Below are 21,038 nucleotides of genomic sequence, written 5' to 3' on the forward strand. Positions count from 1 at the left end.
ATACTTATATTTAAAAGTCAAACAAACAGTTACATTGTATTTTTATTTTGACATATATTTTATTTTGATCATTTAAAATCAATCTAAAAGACAAAGCACCTTTAAATTCAATTCAAATAAATAAACATAAAAAACTTGTTAAATACCATTCTTAACCAGTACATAAATGTGAACCAATCTAGACTTAAATGTTTTTTTGATTTAAATCAACGCAAAGCTTAAGAGAAAATTAAAATCAAATAAGTCTGGAGACATCCAATACTTTAAAGGTCAGTACAGTGAAACCTGTTTAAACCAAACCTTTGCAGGACTGAAGATTTTGATATGTTTTGGTTGATGTTCCCTTTTATCAGGTTCATAAAGCACATAATTTGATATGATGGTGCTTACGAACATGTTTGGTTAAGACAGGTTTTTAGGTTTATGCAGGATTCGGTTTAGTCAGGTTTCACTGTATATAGAAAGTTTCCAATCTGTTATATCATATGTCTCTGCATCAGACAAATCATTATTACTGAAATTGTACCCAAGATGAAAGCGACATTGTCATTGATTTTAATACAAATAAAACTAATAATGAAAAATTATATCTCTCGGCAACACTAGTAGCGTAATCAGTCAAATTTTAAGCTTCTTAAAAAATAATCGGTATCTTGCATCATTAAGTTAGAATTTGCAATTCAAGAAGAAGAAAAAAATCAAAGGGAAATTTTTTATTATATCTAGTAAATCTATATAAGTCTGACAGAAGATGAAATTGATTGTTATTTTTCATGGTATATTCTGACTGATATCAAATTATAGTCTCATGAATTGACAAAGCATCAAGAAATGTCATCAGAAGTTTGTTAAAAAGTCAAGCAAGCAAAAATCAGTCTAATTTTGATCTTCTTAAAAAGGAATCGGAATCTTTCATCGTTAAGTTAGAATTTGCAATTCAAGAAGAAGAAAAATATTAAAGGATTTTTTTTTTAAGATGATATCTAATGAATCTATATAAGTCTGACAAAAGATGAAATTGATTGTTATTTTCCATGGTATATTCTGACTGATATCAAATTATAGTCTCATGAAATGACAAAGCATCAAGAAATGTAAAAAAAATCTAGCAAGCAAAAATCAGTCAAATTTTGATCTTCTTAAAAGATTAAAATCGAAAATTAAATCGCCAAAAGTGACTGTGGGTAACAAATGGATCAACCCGAAATTAAGTATTCAGTATTCATATTTTCTTGGGTTTGTCCTAGGAACCTTGTGATGAGTAGATGTCATATGTCAAATCTCAAGGCTTTTCTATATTAAGGTGGTACCTAACACTACGGGGAGATAACTTGGTAAAATCAGCTAGATGTTTTAATCACCTTGTATTGTGAAGAAAATATGAAGCTTCTCAATGATTCAAATAAGTGTTTGTCAAACTGCTATATATCCAACCATTTTTTTTCTGAAAATGTGTCAGGTTCATTTTTTTTAACATTTTTATATTTTTGTCAAAGGATTGAAGTCAATATTTTGTTAAATATTAATGAAAATTAAAGGAGTTGGATTAATTTTAGTCAAAGTATTAGGTTCCACCTTAACAGTATTAGATTTAAATAGCAGATCTCTGTTTCATTAATTTTTTTCACATCTTTAATAAACACAGGACAATTTAGAGTTTGGCTTGGTGTAAAGACACACCTGTCATTTTGCCCTCGGCATGTCTTGTGATTATTTTGTCCTTGGGTAGCTGTCTCATTGTCATAAAACACCCATCTACTTTTATTTCAAAACAACAAATGAAAAGTTCAGACTTCAATTTATTAAATTGTCCGGCAGTTATACAATATTAAAAGGTTTTGTCAAATGAACCAGTTTAATCTTGCATGAAATCAGTCCTATTTTGATGTATTTTACTGTTATTTGCATTTTATCGTACTGAAAATCAGTGCTACTAGGTATAAAATTATGTGAATGAGAAATCGTTTTATGTTGTAACAAAAGCATATATACTAGTTTAACATTATTCCATATTATTGCGCCTTCCCAGAAACTTTATCACTAGTTGTACTAAGTCAAACACATTGTCTTAAGGTACTTTTTTTTATAATTTGGTGTTAATGGTGGAATTTTGATCGATTTTCTGATTAATTTATTCACAATTTAAATATGGAAATTCATTATTATTTTTGGGGTACCATTTTTTACAGATTCAGTGGTAAACGGTTAACCATGAATTTCAACATTTACTGAATTCTAAACTTTGTGTAGGCTTGTTTGAACACTAAAACATAAAAATGAAATATCCACTAAAACACAATGTTTACTTAATCCATGAAAATTGGTACCTACGAAAAGTAAGTGAATCAACAGTTCTGGAGTTGATATAGAGCTTGACAATCAGGTTATTAACCCTTTCCTCCATAATGATGCTTTTTGACGCCACCCCCTTTACTCCATAATGACGCCTTTTGACGCCTTTGTAGTACCTCAGTTGAAATGATTTGACTACAAAATGTCTGCATTAGACTTAATAAAATTTGTATCCAATATGTAAAGGAATAAATATCATAGGAATATCCAACTTAAATTTATTTGATGAAATATTTGTTTTTTGCAATGCATTAATACTTTAAAGCATATTTTCAGCATTTTATTGAAAAATCCTATGTGAATCAAGTATGCGAAAAAAAAATATTTCAATGGAGGAAAGGGTTAAGACACCTGTCTATTTTTGAAAATTGCCTGTTACCCTCTCAATATCTTATTGATACTTTGTAAATCGGGTTGCTGTCACTTTGATGTATATCCAACATCCCCTTATATAAAAGGTACACTCAATTTTCATAATCTGAAGTTTAACATACTTTATTTACACCTAAATGATGTTAAATGAAATTGGATATCATACTTTTCAATACCATATATGGTCAAATTGCTGAAAGTATCATTCAACATTGGGGATAAAATTTTTGTGTAAATTAGATACACCAATCCAGACTTATGTTCTAAAGTAGTATTTTATACATACAGCAAATTTCAATTTAGTATTAAAAATCTCATTTAAACTTCATCATCTGATAAAAAATAATAGAATGATCAATGTAACATTTATAACCAGTACATTGAACTATCTCTAACAATCATCTAGAGACTATATTCATATGGCAGATACTCTATCATTGTTTTGTTTAGGCCAAATAAAAATATATGTGTGGTTCCACTTACCTTACATACCCTACTTTTTAATCTTAATAATAGCCTACTCTAAAGATTTTTTCCGGTCATTTTTTATTAAGCACTGTTGCTACCATAGACTCAATTTAAAAATAACATAAACATAATAAAAAAATCCCTACATATCTACTGTAATTTTTTTTTAGATGTAACTGGAACCACACATACTATTTTATTTGGCCTTGTTTAAGCTATAATTGTTTTATTTTCATATAAGATAATTTATGATATCCTCATCTGTTTTAAACAGTTTAGGTGAAAAATAAAATCAATATATGAAGGTTATAAATTAATGGTATTGTTTTCAATAATATTGAATATTTGTTTTCATATTTATATATTGGATGACATAGTTCCAAGGATAAATTTGTTTTTCATATTTATTTTGAATGATATGGTTTCTAGATTAATTTACAAGAATATGTCATTATGGTGATAAAAAAATATTACAGGTTACTTTAAATTTGTCATAGCAGAAACAAACATTTTTTAAAAATAATAACAAACATTTTTTTTTAAATAAAAAAAAACATATTTTTAAATAAAAAAAACATATTTTTTAAATAAAAAAAACACCTCTTGGCTTACTAAGGGAGAATTTGGAATTTGGATTGCCATCCATGAAAGTGTTTGATATAAAGTGACAAAAAGGGGAAAAGTGATGTAGACTGGTTTCCAGCTTAGACTGTTTGTGTCTTATATAGAAGAAGCGTTAATAAAACCCCATTAAAAAAACAGATCAATGTTGTTTAACACCCTTTTGCTAGATAATGGAAGCAAAATTTTTGCTGGTGGAGGAAGGCAGGAAGACACCGAGCGAACCAATATCCTTTGATAGAAACCAACCAAATAATCAGATGGATTGTTGGAGTTTAATGCAACTGACTTTCAGCATGCTCATCTAGATCATGGCAGTCGTTTTATGTTTGTGGAGGAATCCTTGATTACCCATAAAAAAACAACAACCTTTGGCAGGAACCCATCAAACAATGAAAGGATACAATCACCATTATATTCCACTTCTCTATAAAATATTGGTACAATGCTATGGGCTTCGTCAGCCATTAGTGCCTCGTAGGCTTTAGTTTCTGTGTTGTCTTTTGTTATTCTTTTCTTCCATATCGTATTGGGACCTGCTGGTGCAAAGGACCCTGTAAAAAAACAACTCATCAAAAATACAGAAATATTACAAGTCTTTTCTTCCATATTGTATTGGGGCCTGCTGGTTCGAATGGTCCTGAAAAAACAAGTTATCAAAATACAGAAATAATACAAAAGATATTGGAGAGACTTTTCTTCCATATTGGGTTGGGGCCTGCTGGTGCAAACAACCCTGTCAAAGTAAGAACCAATCAAAATACAGAAAATTTCACAAGATATTGGAGATAAATTTTTTCTTCAATATTGTGTTTGGTCCTGCCATCGCAAATGATCCTGTAAAAAACAACTCATCAAAATACAGAAATATTACACAAGAGTCTTTTCTTTGATATTGTATTGCATTAAGGTCTGCTGATGCAAATGACCATGAAATATACAACAAATGAAAATACAAATACAGAAATTCTACAAAAGACACAATGATAGAGTCATCAGAAATATCTTATAGCTACGGTTAACACTCAGCCAAATGTACCGAACTTCTCAACTTTGAAAACAAACTAATATAAAACATTGTACTAGACATTTAAAACATTTAATCAGATAAATTGAACAGTATGTTAAAACAAACATGTCATCTAATAGATTTATCAAATTAATGTACTTTCTAACTACTAATTTAAAGTTTTTACCAAGAAACTGATTGCTTATACATTTTAGGGAGTTTTATTAAATAATATATATTTGCTATTGGTTGAAACTGGTGCTTGTTTAGAATTAAAAAAAAAAAATCATTTCTGCACTTGTTTGTAATTTTCAGGTAGATAACATTATAAAAACATATTAACTATTAAAACAGTTTGGCATTGGAGTTCCCCTCAAAATTTCTAACACGTTTCTTTTACATTCTGTCATTTAATAAATGAGCTCTTTCGAAAAACAAGAATGTGTCCCCAGTACACGAATGCCCCACTCGCACTATCATTTTCTATGTTCAGTGGACCGTGAAATTGGGATAAACCCTCTAATTTGGCATTAAAATTAGAAAGATCATATCATAGGGAACATGTACACTAAGTTTGAAGTCGATTGGACTTCAACTTCATCAAAAACTACCTTGACCAAAAACTTTAACCTGAAGCGGGACAGATGGATGAACAGACGGACAGACGCACAGACCAGAAAACATAATGCCCCTCTAAAATCGTAGGTTGGGCATAAAAATCAATTGTATGAAAATTTTTATGTATACATGTACATGTACAAGACTTTGATTGATTTTGGAAATATAAATCCTACTTAAGGTCATGGATCTCTCTGGGCATTCTGGCTTCCTATACCAATAAACACTGACCAGCATAGAAATATAAATCCTACTTAAGGTCATGGATCTCTCTGGGCATTCTGGCTTCCTATACCAATAAACACTGACCAGCATAGAAATATAAATCCTACTTAAGGTCATGGATCTCTCTGGGCATTCTGGCTTCCTATACCAATAAACACTGACCAGCATAGAAATATAAATCCTACTTAAGGTCATGGATCTCTCTGGGCATTCTGGCTTCCTATACCAATAAACACTGACCAGCATAGAAATATAAATCCTACTTAAGGTCATGGGTCTCTCTGGGCATTCTGGCTTCCTATACCAATAAACACTGACCAGCATAGAAATATAAATCCTACTTAAGGTCATGGATCTCTCTGGGCATTCTGGCTTCCTATACCAATAAACACTGACCAGCATAGAAATATAAATCCTACTTAAGGTCATGGATCTCTCTGGGCATTCTGGCTTCCTATACCAATAAACACTGACCAGCATAGAAATATAAATCCTACTGAAGGTCATGGATCTCTCTGGGCATTCTGGCTTCCTATACCAATAAACACTGACCAGCATAGAAATATAAATCCTACTTAAGGTCATGGATCTCTCTGGGCATTCTGGCTTCCTATACCAATAAACACTGACCAGCATAGAAATATAAATCCTACTTAAGGTCATGGATCTCTCTGGGCATTCTGGCTTCCTATACCAATAAACACTGACCAGCATAGAAATATAAATCCTACTTAAGGTCATGGATCTCTCTGGGCATTCTGGCTTCCTATACCAATAAACACTGACCAGCATAGAAATATAAATCCTACTTAAGGTCATGGATCTCTCTGGGCATTCTGGCTTCCTATACCAATAAACACTGACCAGCATAGAAATATAAATCCTACTTAAGGTCATGGATCTCTCTGGGCATTCTGGCTTCCTATACCAATAAACACTGACCAGCATAGAAATATAAATCCTACTGAAGGTCATGGATCTCTCTGGGCATTCTGGCTTCCTATACCAATAAACACTGACCAGCATAGAAATATAAATCCTACTTAAGGTCATGGATCTCTCTGGGCATTCTGGCTTCCTATACCAATAAACACTGACCAGCATAGAAATATAAATCCTACTGAAGGTCATGGATCTCTCTGGGCATTCTGGCTTCCTATACCAATAAACACTGACCAGCATAGAAATATAAATCCTACTTAAGGTCATGGATCTCTCTGGGCATTCTGGCTTCCTATACCAATAAACACTGACCAGCATAGAAATATAAATCCTACTGAAGGTCATGGATCTCTCTGGGCATTCTGGCTTCCTATACCAATAAACACTGACCAACATAGAAATATAAATCCTACTTAAGGTCATGGATCTCTCTGGGCATTCTGGCTTCCTATACCAATAAACACTGACCAACATAGAAATATAAATCCTACTGAAGGTCATGGATCTCTCTGGGCATTCTGGCTTCCTATACCAATAAACACTGACCAACATAGAAATATAAATCCTACTGAAGGTCATGGATCTCTCTGGGCATTCTGGCTTCCTATACCAATAAACACTGACCAACATAGAAATATAAATCCTACTGAAGGTCATGGATCTCTCTGGGCATTCTGGCTTCCTATACCAATAAACACTGACCAACATAGAAATATAAATCCTACTTAAGGTCATGGATCTCTCTGGGCATTCTGGCTTCCTATACCAATAAACACTGACCAACATAGAAATATAAATCCTACTGAAGGTCATGGATCTCTCTGGGCATTCTGGCTTCCTATACCAATAAACACTGACCAGCATAGAAATATGAATCCTACTGAAGGTCATGGATCTCTCTGGGCATTCTGGCTTCCTATACCAATAAACACTGACCAACATAGAAATATAAATCCTACTGAAGGTCATGGATCTCTCTGGGCATTCTGGCTTCCTATACCAATAAACACTGACCAACATAGAAATATAAATCCTACTTAAGGTCATGGATCTCTCTGGGCATTCTGGCTTCCTATACCAATAAACACTGACCAACATAGAAATATAAATCCTACTTAAGGTCATGGATCTCTCTGGGCATTCTGGCTTCCTATACCAATAAACACTGACCAACATAGAAATATAAATCCTACTGAAGGTCATGGATCTCTCTGGGCATTCTGGCTTCCTATACCAATAAACACTGACCAGCATAGAAATATGAATCCTACTGAAGGTCATGGATCTCTCTGGGCATTCTGGCTTCCTATACCAATAAACACTGACCAGCATAGAAATATGAATCCTACTGAAGGTCATGGATCTCTCTGGGCATTCTGGCTTCCTATACCAATAAACACTGACCAGCATAGAAATATGAATCCTACTGAAGGTCATGGATCTCTCTGGACATTCTGGCTTCCTATACCAATAAACACTGACCACCATAGAAATATAAATCCTACTTAAGGTCATGGATCTCTCTGGGCATTCTGGCTTCCTATACCAATAAACACTGACCAACATAGAAATATAAATCCTACTTAAGGTCATGGATCTCTCTGGGCATTCTGGCTTCCTATACCAATAAACACTGACCAGCATAGAAATATAAATCCTACTTAAGGTCATGGATCTCTCTGGGCATTCTGGCTTCCTATACCAATAAACACTGACCAGCATAGAAATATAAATCCTACTTAAGGTCATGGATCTCTCTGGGCATTCTGGCTTCCTATACCAATAAACACTGACCAGCATAGAAATATAAATCCTACTTAAGGTCATGGATCTCTCTGGGCATTCTGGCTTCCTATACCAATAAACACTGACCAACATAGAAATATAAATCCTACTGAAGGTCATGGATCTCTCTGGGCATTCTGGCTTCCTATACCAATAAACACTGACCAACATAGAAATATAAATCCTACTTAAGGTCATGGATCTCTCTGGGCATTCTGGCTTCCTATACCAATAAACACTGACCAGCATAGAAATATAAATCCTACTTAAGGTCATGGATCTCTCTGGGCATTCTGGCTTCCTATACCAATAAACACTGACCAACATAGAAATATAAATCCTACTTAAGGTCATGGATCTCTCTGGGCATTCTGGCTTCCTATACCAATAAACACTGACCAACATAGAAATATAAATCCTACTGAAGGTCATGGATCTCTCTGGGCATTCTGGCTTCCTATACCAATAAACACTGACCAACATAGAAATATAAATCCTACTTAAGGTCATGGATCTCTCTGGGCATTCTGGCTTCCTATACCAATAAACACTGACCAACATAGAAATATAAATCCTACTTAAGGTCATGGATCTCTCTGGGCATTCTGGCTTCCTATACCAATAAACACTGACCAACATAGAAATATAAATCCTACTTAAGGTCATGGGTCTCTCTGGGCATTCTGGCTTCCTATACCAATAAACACTGACCAGCATAGAAATATAAATCCTACTTAAGGTCATGGATCTCTCTGGGCATTCTGGCTTCCTATACCAATAAACACTGACCAGCATAGAAATATAAATCCTACTTAAGGTCATGGATCTCTCTGGACATTCTGGCTTCCTATACCAATAAACACTGACCAACATAGAAATATAAATCCTACTTAAGGTCATGGATCTCTCTGGACATTCTGGCTTCCTATACCAATAAACACTGACCAACATAGAAATATAAATCCTACTTAAGGTCATGGATCTCTCTGGACATTCTGGCTTCCTATACCAATAAACACTGACCAGCATAGAAATATAAATCCTACTGAAGGTCATGGATCTCTCTGGACATTCTGGCTTCCTATACCAATAAACACTGACCACCATAGAAATATGAATCCTACTGAAGGTCATGGATCTCTCTGGACATTCTGGCTTCCTATACCAATAAACACTGACCAACATAGAAATATAAATCCTACTTAAGGTCATGGATCTCTCTGGGCATTCTGGCTTCCTATACCAATAAACACTGACCAACATAGAAATATAAATCCTACTTAAGGTCATGGATCTCTCTGGGCATTCTGGCTTCCTATACCAATAAACACTGACCAGCATAGAAATATAAATCCTACTTAAGGTCATGGATCTCTCTGGGCATTCTGGCTTCCTATACCAATAAACACTGACCAGCATAGAAATATAAATCCTACTTAAGGTCATGGATCTCTCTGGGCATTCTGGCTTCCTATACCAATAAACACTGACCAACATAGAAATATAAATCCTACTGAAGGTCATGGATCTCTCTGGACATTCTGGCTTCCTATACCAATAAACACTGACCAACATAGAAATATAAATCCTACTGAAGGTCATGGATCTCTCTGGACATTCTGGCTTCCTATACCAATAAACACTGACCACCATAGAAATATAAATCCTACTTAAGGTCATGGATCTCTCTGGGCATTCTGGCTTCCTATACCAATAAACACTGACCAACATAGAAATATAAATCCTACTTAAGGTCATGGATCTCTCTGGGCATTCTGGCTTCCTATACCAATAAACACTGACCAGCATAGAAATATAAATCCTACTTAAGGTCATGGATCTCTCTGGGCATTCTGGCTTCCTATACCAATAAACACTGACCAACATAGAAATATAAATCCTACTTAAGGTCATGGATCTCTCTGGACATTCTGGCTTCCTATACCAATAAACACTGACCAGCATAGAAATATAAATCCTACTTAAGGTCATGGATCTCTCTGGGCATTCTGGCTTCCTATACCAATAAACACTGACCAACATAGAAATATAAATCCTACTTAAGGTCATGGATCTCTCTGGACATTCTGGCTTCCTATACCAATAAACACTGACCAGCATAGAAATATAAATCCTACTGAAGGTCATGGATCTCTCTGGACATTCTGGCTTCCTATACCAATAAACACTGACCAACATAGAAATATAAATCCTACTGAAGGTCATGGATCTCTCTGGACATTCTGGCTTCCTATACCAATAAACACTGACCACCATAGAAATATAAATCCTACTTAAGGTCATGGATCTCTCTGGGCATTCTGGCTTCCTATACCAATAAACACTGACCAACATAGAAATATAAATCCTACTTAAGGTCATGGATCTCTCTGGGCATTCTGGCTTCCTATACCAATAAACACTGACCAGCATAGAAATATAAATCCTACGTAAGGTCATGGATCTCTCTGGGCATTCTGGCTTCCTATACCAATAAACACTGACCAACATAGAAATATAAATCCTACTTAAGGTCATGGATCTCTCTGGACATTCTGGCTTCCTATACCAATAAACACTGACCAGCATAGAAATATAAATCCTACTTAAGGTCATGGATCTCTCTGGGCATTCTGGCTTCCTATACCAATAAACACTGACCAGCATAGAAATATAAATCCTACTTAAGGTCATGGATCTCTCTGGGCATTCTGGCTTCCTATACCAATAAACACTGACCAACATAGAAATATAAATCCTACTTAAGGTCATGGATCTCTCTGGGCATTCTGGCTTCCTATACCAATAAACACTGACCAGCATAGAAATATAAATCCTACTTAAGGTCATGGATCTCTCTGGGCATTCTGGCTTCCTATACCAATAAACACTGACCAACATAGAAATATAAATCCTACTTAAGGTCATGGATCTCTCTGGGCATTCTGGCTTCCTATACCAATAAACACTGACCAACATAGAAATATAAATCCTACTTAAGGTCATGGATCTCTCTGGGCATTCTGGCTTCCTATACCAATAAACACTGACCAGCATAGAAATATAAATCCTACTTAAGGTCATGGATCTCTCTGGGCATTCTGGCTTCCTATACCAATAAACACTGACCAGCATAGAAATATAAATCCTACTTAAGGTCATGGATCTCTCTGGGCATTCTGGCTTCCTATACCAATAAACACTGACCAGCATAGAAATATAAATCCTACTTAAGGTCATGGATCTCTCTGGGCATTCTGGCTTCCTATACCAATAAACACTGACCAGCATAGAAATATAAATCCTACTTAAGGTCATGGATCTCTCTGGGCATTCTGGCTTCCTATACCAATAAACACTGACCAACATAGAAATATAAATCCTACTTAAGGTCATGGATCTCTCTGGGCATTCTGGCTTCCTATACCAATAAACACTGACCAGCATAGAAATATAAATCCTACTTAAGGTCATGGATCTCTCTGGACATTCTGGCTTCCTATACCAATAAACACTGACCAGCATAGAAATATAAATCCTACTTAAGGTCATGGATCTCTCTGGGCATTCTGGCTTCCTATACCAATAAACACTGACCAACATAGAAATATAAATCCTACTTAAGGTCATGGATCTCTCTGGGCATTCTGGCTTCCTATACCAATAAACACTGACCAACATAGAAATATAAATCCTACTTAAGGTCATGGATCTCTCTGGGCATTCTGGCTTCCTATACCAATAAACACTGACCAGCATAGAAATATAAATCCTACTTAAGGTCATGGATCTCTCTGGGCATTCTGGCTTCCTATACCAATAAACACTGACCAGCATAGAAATATAAATCCTACTTAAGGTCATGGATCTCTCTGGGCATTCTGGCTTCCTATACCAATAAACACTGACCAGCATAGAAATATAAATCCTACTTAAGGTCATGGATCTCTCTGGGCATTCTGGCTTCCTATACCAATAAACACTGACCAACATAGAAATATAAATCCTACTGAAGGTCATGGATCTCTCTGGGCATTCTGGCTTCCTATACCAATAAACACTGACCAACATAGAAATATAAATCCTACTTAAGGTCATGGATCTCTCTGGGCATTCTGGCTTCCTATACCAATAAACACTGACCAGCATAGAAATATAAATCCTACTTAAGGTCATGGATCTCTCTGGGCATTCTGGCTTCCTATACCAATAAACACTGACCAACATAGAAATATAAATCCTACTTAAGGTCATGGATCTCTCTGGGCATTCTGGCTTCCTATACCAATAAACACTGACCAACATAGAAATATAAATCCTACTTAAGGTCATGGATCTCTCTGGGCATTCTGGCTTCCTATACCAATAAACACTGACCAACATAGAAATATAAATCCTACTGAAGGTCATGGATCTCTCTGGGCATTCTGGCTTCCTATACCAATAAACACTGACCAACATAGAAATATAAATCCTACTTAAGGTCATGGATCTCTCTGGGCATTCTGGCTTCCTATACCAATAAACACTGACCAACATAGAAATATAAATCCTACTTAAGGTCATGGATCTCTCTGGGCATTCTGGCTTCCTATACCAATAAACACTGACCAACATAGAAATATAAATCCTACTTAAGGTCATGGGTCTCTCTGGGCATTCTGGCTTCCTATACCAATAAACACTGACCAGCATAGAAATATAAATCCTACTTAAGGTCATGGATCTCTCTGGGCATTCTGGCTTCCTATACCAATAAACACTGACCAGCATAGAAATATAAATCCTACTTAAGGTCATGGATCTCTCTGGGCATTCTGGCTTCCTATACCAATAAACACTGACCAGCATAGAAATATAAATCCTACTTAAGGTCATGGATCTCTCTGGGCATTCTGGCTTCCTATACCAATAAACACTGACCAACATAGAAATATAAATCCTACTTAAGGTCATGGATCTCTCTGGGCATTCTGGCTTCCTATACCAATAAACACTGACCAGCATAGAAATATAAATCCTACTTAAGGTCATGGATCTCTCTGGGCATTCTGGCTTCCTATACCAATAAACACTGACCAACATAGAAATATAAATCCTACTTAAGGTCATGGATCTCTCTGGGCATTCTGGCTTCCTATACCAATAAACACTGACCAGCATAGAAATATAAATCCTACTTAAGGTCATGGATCTCTCTGGGCATTCTGGCTTCCTATACCAATAAACACTGACCAACATAGAAATATAAATCCTACTTAAGGTCATGGATCTCTCTGGGCATTCTGGCTTCCTATACCAATAAACACTGACCAGCATAGAAATATAAATCCTACTTAAGGTCATGGATCTCTCTGGGCATTCTGGCTTCCTATACCAATAAACACTGACCAACATAGAAATATAAATCCTACTTAAGGTCATGGATCTCTCTGGGCATTCTGGCTTCCTATACCAATAAACACTGACCAACATAGAAATATAAATCCTACTTAAGGTCATGGATCTCTCTGGGCATTCTGGCTTCCTATACCAATAAACACTGACCAACATAGAAATATAAATCCTACTTAAGGTCATGGATCTCTCTGGGCATTCTGGCTTCCTATACCAATAAACACTGACCAACATAGAAATATAAATCCTACTTAAGGTCATGGATCTCTCTGGGCATTCTGGCTTCCTATACCAATAAACACTGACCAGCATAAAATAGCAGAATAGTAATGAAAGTGGTGTGAAATAGCAGAATAGTAATGAAAGTGGTGTGAAATAGCAGAATAGTAATGAAAGTGGCATTAAATAGCAGAATAGTAATGAAAGTGGTGTGAAATAGCAGAATAGTAATGAAAGTGGCATTAAATAGCAGAATAGTAATGAAAGTGGCATTAAATAGCAGAATAGTAATGAAAGTGGCATTAAATAGCAGAATAGTAATGAAAGTGGCATTAAATAGCAGAATAGTAATGAAAGTGGTGTGAAATAGCAGAATAGTAATGAAAGTGGTGTGAAATAGCAGAATAGTAATGAAAGTGGCATTAAACACCAAGCAATCAATCAATTAAATAAAAGATGTACCGGGTACCAGGTATTTTGGCTTGTGTTGTAGGATTCTTATAACAACTCAATTTTGAAACAGTAACACAAATTTTGGCAAAGATTTTGTTTTTAATAAATTTGTAATTCATATTTGGTAAGACAAGAGGATTTGTCCCCATTTCAACTCTGTTATTTAAAAAGATAAACAAAATCAAATTATCTAATTGGTCATTCTTCAAATATGATACATGTTGTATAAGCAAGTATATCAATACCATCTAATTTGAAATCACCAATAAGGAGTGTCTGGAGGGGGGTTCCTTCATTTTTTTAGCCATTTTCTCTTTTATTTACAATTTTTTACCGCTATTCTCTTTTTTTTGTTGTAATTTAGCAACCCATTTTCCTCTTTTTATTTTTTTTTGGTCCATTTTTCTGCAGCATTAGTAGTTTATTCTCTATTCTGTAAACCCCATCCAGAGCCCCATTAATAAACCCATACAAGTAGAATAAGTGGATTCATTAGTCAAGTCTATTAACAGTTCATTATATCAAATTGTGTATGTAATGATGTACTAGGGAAACATTATTAGACACTAACTAGATAGGTCAATTGGTCATGTAAAATTGGTTTGACAACTACTGTCACCGCTCAGTCATAACTGTCAATAATGCCAATCAACATGATAATTGGAGAAATACATGGGGATACAGGTAATTAATCAAGAATAGAAATAAAATGGACCAAAAAATATATAAAATTGGATAATTGAGTTATAAAATAGAGAATATAAGGAAAAAATTAAAGAAAAATGGCATAAAAACACAGAATGGATGACCCATCCCCCTATTTATCAAGAACATTTTAGATTTTTATTTAAGTATATTTATGTAGCTAATAAAGACATCTATTTTCAGTCTTTGTAAGAACAAGGCAATTTAGAAGAATTTCCAAACATGGCAGAACTTATTACCGTCCTATTTTGAAGTAACTCTCAGCCTGAGTTAGAATTGGTAGGCCTTTTGTTTCCATATGTCGAGTTATTTGAGAAATTTATAGAATGATTGGGAATTACAGCGTTAGATCCCCTAATATTGTTAATATTCAGTGCATTTCAACCAAATTATACCTTATAATACCAGTTACAGGAAAAGGAAAGGAATGTTATATTTGTGCACCATTATACATTCTGAATGAATCTTACCAGGGTGACCAGCTAGCTGTATCCATGTGTTTTTTCTGTTTTTAACCAAGGCATCACTTGCAGGGGCAGTCAGATCTAATGTCGTCTGAAAATATAAAAGTCGAAGATTTACATTGAGTTTCTAATCAACGACTAAGTGCAGAAAAAGTACATCCAGAAAATATCATAAAAAAATGCAACATGAATCCAAAAGGGAGGGAGCATAAAAGTTTTACAGTTGTCTTTCTGTACCTCACATAATTGGTTTCTGTTCTCTAACTTGAGTTTGATTCAACCAAAAGTTATGAAACTTATACACAATGCCTCTTACCACAAAAAAATCAAGTCTGAATTTTGGTGGTGTCTCTTTAATTTCTTTTTGTGAGCACATATTTCCACCACATTTTCTACATTTAAGTATTTTAAGTTCATCTCCATGGCCACACTCCTGTAAAGTGTAGCAGGTAAATATTTACACCACACACAACCAAAGTTGGTAAAAAAACTGTCAACATCATATAAAAGTTATGACGCACATATATATATATTGCCAATTTTTATACTTGTAATTAGAATATTTTGCAATCTATTTTTTTCAACTGTTATATATTAGACAACTATGGAAACAAAATTTGTTGACAAAGTTTCATTATTTTATTGTTAAAAAAATTGTAATATTCGCACCTTATTTATGTGTTAAGTACCTACTTCAGGCTCATTTTAAAAATAGAGAGTGCATCTTCATTTTCCAATATTGTGTGTATATATATGCTATTTAAGTAATTCATGCTTCTTCACACTTAAAAAGACAGTGAAGAGAATATAAAAATAAGAAGATGTGGTATGATTGTCAATGAGACACCTCTCTACTAGACCATGACATACAATAACATACATAGCGACTATAGGTCTCTGTACCTCCTTAAACAAAGAGCATAACACATATTGCATAGTTAGCTATAAAAAGCCCAAAAGTAACAAATGTAATACACTTCAAATGAGAAAAATAACAGTTTGATTTATATACAAACAATGAAGGAAAACAAATATGAAATACAACACAAACTGGCTGGGTTAAACATGTTTGTGGCTCCCAACTCTCACCCAACCTTGAAAGTGGTGTTACAGCCCAACATATGAACAAACTATAAAAAAAGATTGAGCACAAGCTCAGCCTCACAATAAGAGAGCTAATAAAGATTAGTGAGTTTGTCTTCAAACTAAGATACCAAGAAAAATTTAGTGAGTATGCATTCACACTAGAATAGCCAATTAATATCAGTGAGTACATCTTCACATTAAGATAGGCAGTGTAAAGATTAGTGAGTATACATTCACACTAGAATAGCCAATAAAGATCAGTGAGTACATCTTCACATTAAGATAGGCAGTAAAGATCAGTGAGTATGCATTCACACTAGAATAGCCAATAAAGATCAGTGAGTACATCTTCACACTAAGATAGGCAGTAAAGATTAGTGAGTTTGTCTTCAAACTAAAATATGCAGTACAGATTAGTGAGTATGTCTTACACTAAGATAGACAGTAAAGATTAGTGAGTACATCTTCACACTAAAATACACAGTAATGATTAGAAAGTATGTCTTCACACTAAGATAAGCAGTAAAAACTAGTGAGTATGTCTTCACACTTAGATAGCCAGTCAATATTTTTGAGTAAATCATCCCACTTAAAGATAGGCACTAAAGAATAATAAGTGCATCTTCATACTTCATAGATTCACAGTAAAGATAAGAGAGTCCATCTTAGTTATGCATCAATGATAAGCGAATACATCTTCACAATGACATAGCAGCCAGTACTGATTAGTGAGTACATCTTTTTACTAAGACTGTGTTCACATAAATCTGTTTACATTTAGTTTAGGGTAATAAACACTGGTTTCACATTAATTTTTCTCTCATCTGCACATTTGTTAAAACCACTAAAAATTAGTGAGGTTGTCATTACATTCATCTTACATTAGAAAATATATACATGGTCACTGGCACTAAAAATTATATTATATAAATACACCTTTTCACACAGTATCACATTCGCGCATTCTCACTCAAATTAAAAAAAAACCAGTCATATTCATACATTTATTAAAAACACCTATTAAAGTGTTTTATAACAGTTAAACATGGTCATATTCAAAGACACCTTTATTAAATCATTCTTCATTTGGACTTTATTAAACCAGTTTCCAGACACAACAGATTACCTAAGGTAACTTTTATCAAACCAGGCTTGTGTACTGTCACAGTCTAAATAGAAAGTAGAATAATGTATTTTTAGTTTATTTTATTTTCAGATCATATTATTACTACGCATACGGGGCACTATTTGGAAAATACATGACGGCACCGATTACCTGAGGGCCTACATCAGCGGACCTTTCTTCAACCTGCATTCCACACACAAATTAAAGACCACAAGGTAACACTCAACACATTCACACTAATAAAACAACACATTGTCCAGCTTCAATTAAAGAAAACATGGTAAGTTTCAATACGTTTATTAAAGACAACCTAAAAACACATTGTCATATTCCGAACACCAATAAAAAAAAAAAACACATGGTTATGACTCCACACATTCACATAAAAGAACACATGGCCATATACCACACATGAATTAATGAACACATGGTCACATTCTTGACAATAATTAAATTCAATACAAAACACATGTTAAAATTCCTCACTAACACAGTCTAACTAAAGAACACATTGTCATCTATATTAAGAGTTTTCAAATAGAAAAACCGTTTATAAAAATTCATAAATTTCGGCATTATCAAAGGCATATAATACATAAATGCGTCAAGTACACACCAGTATACGGTAGTATAACTAATGAATAATTGCACTTTGCACTGGAAGCCCAAAACATATATATTCCCATAAAATGTGACAACCTTGCCATAGATACATATAATGCACACAAATTTATATATTCAAATGTTGCTGTGCACACCTTCACACTCAAACAGAACAATGATTACATGCACGTAAATATCTGTGCAAGTTTTAATGTTAGCCACTGACCCGATAGCTCGTCAAAGTAGCGCAAAAAAAAAAATCAAAGAAAAACAATCAACAACTCACAGATGGATTCATGTTACTTCTCTAAAACTCAATTTCTAAAGCTGCAGGTACTGATAGTATATAAAAGAAATGAAACGTTTAGCAAATGGACTGATGATAAACATTAAGCTTTTCATATATTTTACAGAGAGAAAAAAAAAACAGTTACATTTTGTTTGTACAGTTAATATTGAATTGCATTTTAATCTTATTTAAAAATACTAAAGATAAACAAATGGCTTTTGTACATTTTATCAGACAAAACTTTCATATCAGAAATTTTGGAGTTGCCGTAATTATTTACTGTAAGTGTTAAAATGCCTTACAAGTGTCTTAATGTTTTAGTAAATTATATAAGTGCATCTTATGGGAACATAATCCTTATAACAAAACATTATGTAACAGTTGATCTAAAAAAATCTTGTGATGAGAACATTTCTTAAACTATCCATTTTCACTTGTTTCGTTCATCGGTAACGCATGATTTTGCCTTCTATTTTCCATTCACCATGCATATTGGATTTCGGTATATTGTTAAATTTTTTGACACTAAGATTTACATTTCCTATACAGGTTAACCGTATTTCTTAAGTGCCACTGATTAGTTTCATTATATTAGCCCTCATCCCCCCTGCAAACTATCAGTCGAGGTCACATAATTACCAAGATTGCAACTGAAAAATGAAAGTCGTTCTTAAAAAAAGGTCATCTGCTTCAGTGACCATCTTTTACGTTGGAATTTTCTCCTTGATAACTGGGACTATTATATAGTAGGTATAACTACTAGTTGAAAACTATTTTTAAGGTGGCAGACCGCTTGTGTCGTCCTTCTATACAAAACTGGTCATGTTTTCTTTGATATAGCAATCTGTTTACGTAAACGCCGTGACAGTGGTCAACACAGATATTTGTTATTACTACCCCCTCCGGAACATTCCTTTTATTATTGTTACTAATATTCAAATTTATACTTGAGTGATAATTCCCTATATAAGTACAAAAATAAGGCCGTTAGTTTTCTCGTTTGAATTGTTTTACATTATCTTATCGGGGCCTTTTATAGCTCACTATGCGGTATGGGCTTTGCTCATTGTTGAAGGCCGTACGGTGACCTAAAGTTGTTAATGTCTGTGTCATTTTGGTCTTTTGTGGATAGTTGTCTCATTGGCAATCATACCACATCTTCTTTTTTATATATGAACATTCACAAATATGGTGTAAAAAATATACATCCCTTTCAAATACCGAGAACAGCAAACATTGGCATAGAAAGTAACCGTTTGCCAGAGAAATGAGCATCCTGTTTACATTGGCATTTTGGTTTTCCCGTGATATTTTCTTTCTACAGAAGATGATTATTTTCTTATTTGCAACTTCTCCTTACGGTCGAGGCTATTTAAAATGAATACCGGAACAGATAGACATATTTACTTGTTATGTAATATGTCATCAATAAAATATACGTATGTCATATCAGTTCAAATACACAAAACATTATAAAAAGGTGAACATGATGTAGTTATAATAAGGACTAATCTCTGGTGTTTCAAATGAGGTCTTTTATCCCGGATCCGTTTTCACGCGTGCTTTTTTTTTTTATCACAAACTATTTAAATAAAGTATGCGTATTTCCCTGCAATGACATTTACTTCTGTTGTCCCAGCTTTCCAAGAACCAATCTAGTCAGAGACAGGATACAACAAGAAGATAAGTATAAAAGCAAATCGAGAAACCTGTATGGGGGTGTACCCGATATCTACACCCCTTTTAATTATATATATACCTATATTTATATAGGTATTTCTACATAATAGAAAGAGTTAAAATCATGTACCTCGCAAACATCAAATCACGTCGTAGTAAGTGTTTTATACATGGAAAGCGGTGCCAAAAAAAAACTTTACGCATTAGTCAATCCTTCAATCGGTTTCACTTAACTTAGCAAGACTATAAAGAGTACAAATATTTTTGGTTAAAAAAAAGCCTTTATGAGTCATCTTAAATTAACTGGAACCTGATCTATTATTTATACAAATCAGTTACTTCAGAAGACATTTGTCATACATTTCTATATACGTAAAAGGGAGACAAATAACCAATAGAAAGAGGTAATTTACTATGTCGGAAACCAAAGCCTTGATCGTGTTTTTTTTCTATATATATAGAGGAATACCAACACACTGTACAAGTCGTGTGAGTCCATCTTTCAATAGTTTTCACTTAACTGAGCAAGACTGAAATGTACAAATATTTAGCTTTCATCTTAAATAAACTGGAACTAACCTATAGTATACAAAATTAGTAAGACAATTGATATACCTTGATTAC

General features: G+C 34.2%; 1 protein-coding gene across 9 annotated transcripts in view; it reads right to left on the bottom strand.

Moving 5' to 3' along the window:
- LOC143058825 (inositol-trisphosphate 3-kinase homolog) overlaps positions 1–21,038 on the bottom strand; it is a 76,616-nt gene that overhangs the window by 16,275 nt on the left and 39,303 nt on the right. For 8 of the 9 annotated variants that reach the window (XM_076232298.1, XM_076232300.1, XM_076232299.1 and 5 more), the window contains 2 exons: positions 15,637–15,721; positions 4,218–4,367 (listed from right to left, as the gene is read on the bottom strand). In XM_076232298.1, coding sequence (XP_076088413.1) covers positions 4,218–4,367; positions 15,637–15,721 — 235 coding nt within the window. Of the gene's footprint in view, positions 1–4,217; positions 4,368–15,636; positions 15,722–18,731; positions 18,784–21,038 lie in introns of those variants that run through there. The other variant, XM_076232304.1, reaches the window with a different exon arrangement.

This window comes from Mytilus galloprovincialis, chromosome 14 (genome assembly GCF_965363235.1).
Source record: "Mytilus galloprovincialis chromosome 14, xbMytGall1.hap1.1, whole genome shotgun sequence".
NCBI classification, from domain to species: Eukaryota; Metazoa; Mollusca; class Bivalvia; order Mytilida; family Mytilidae; genus Mytilus; species Mytilus galloprovincialis.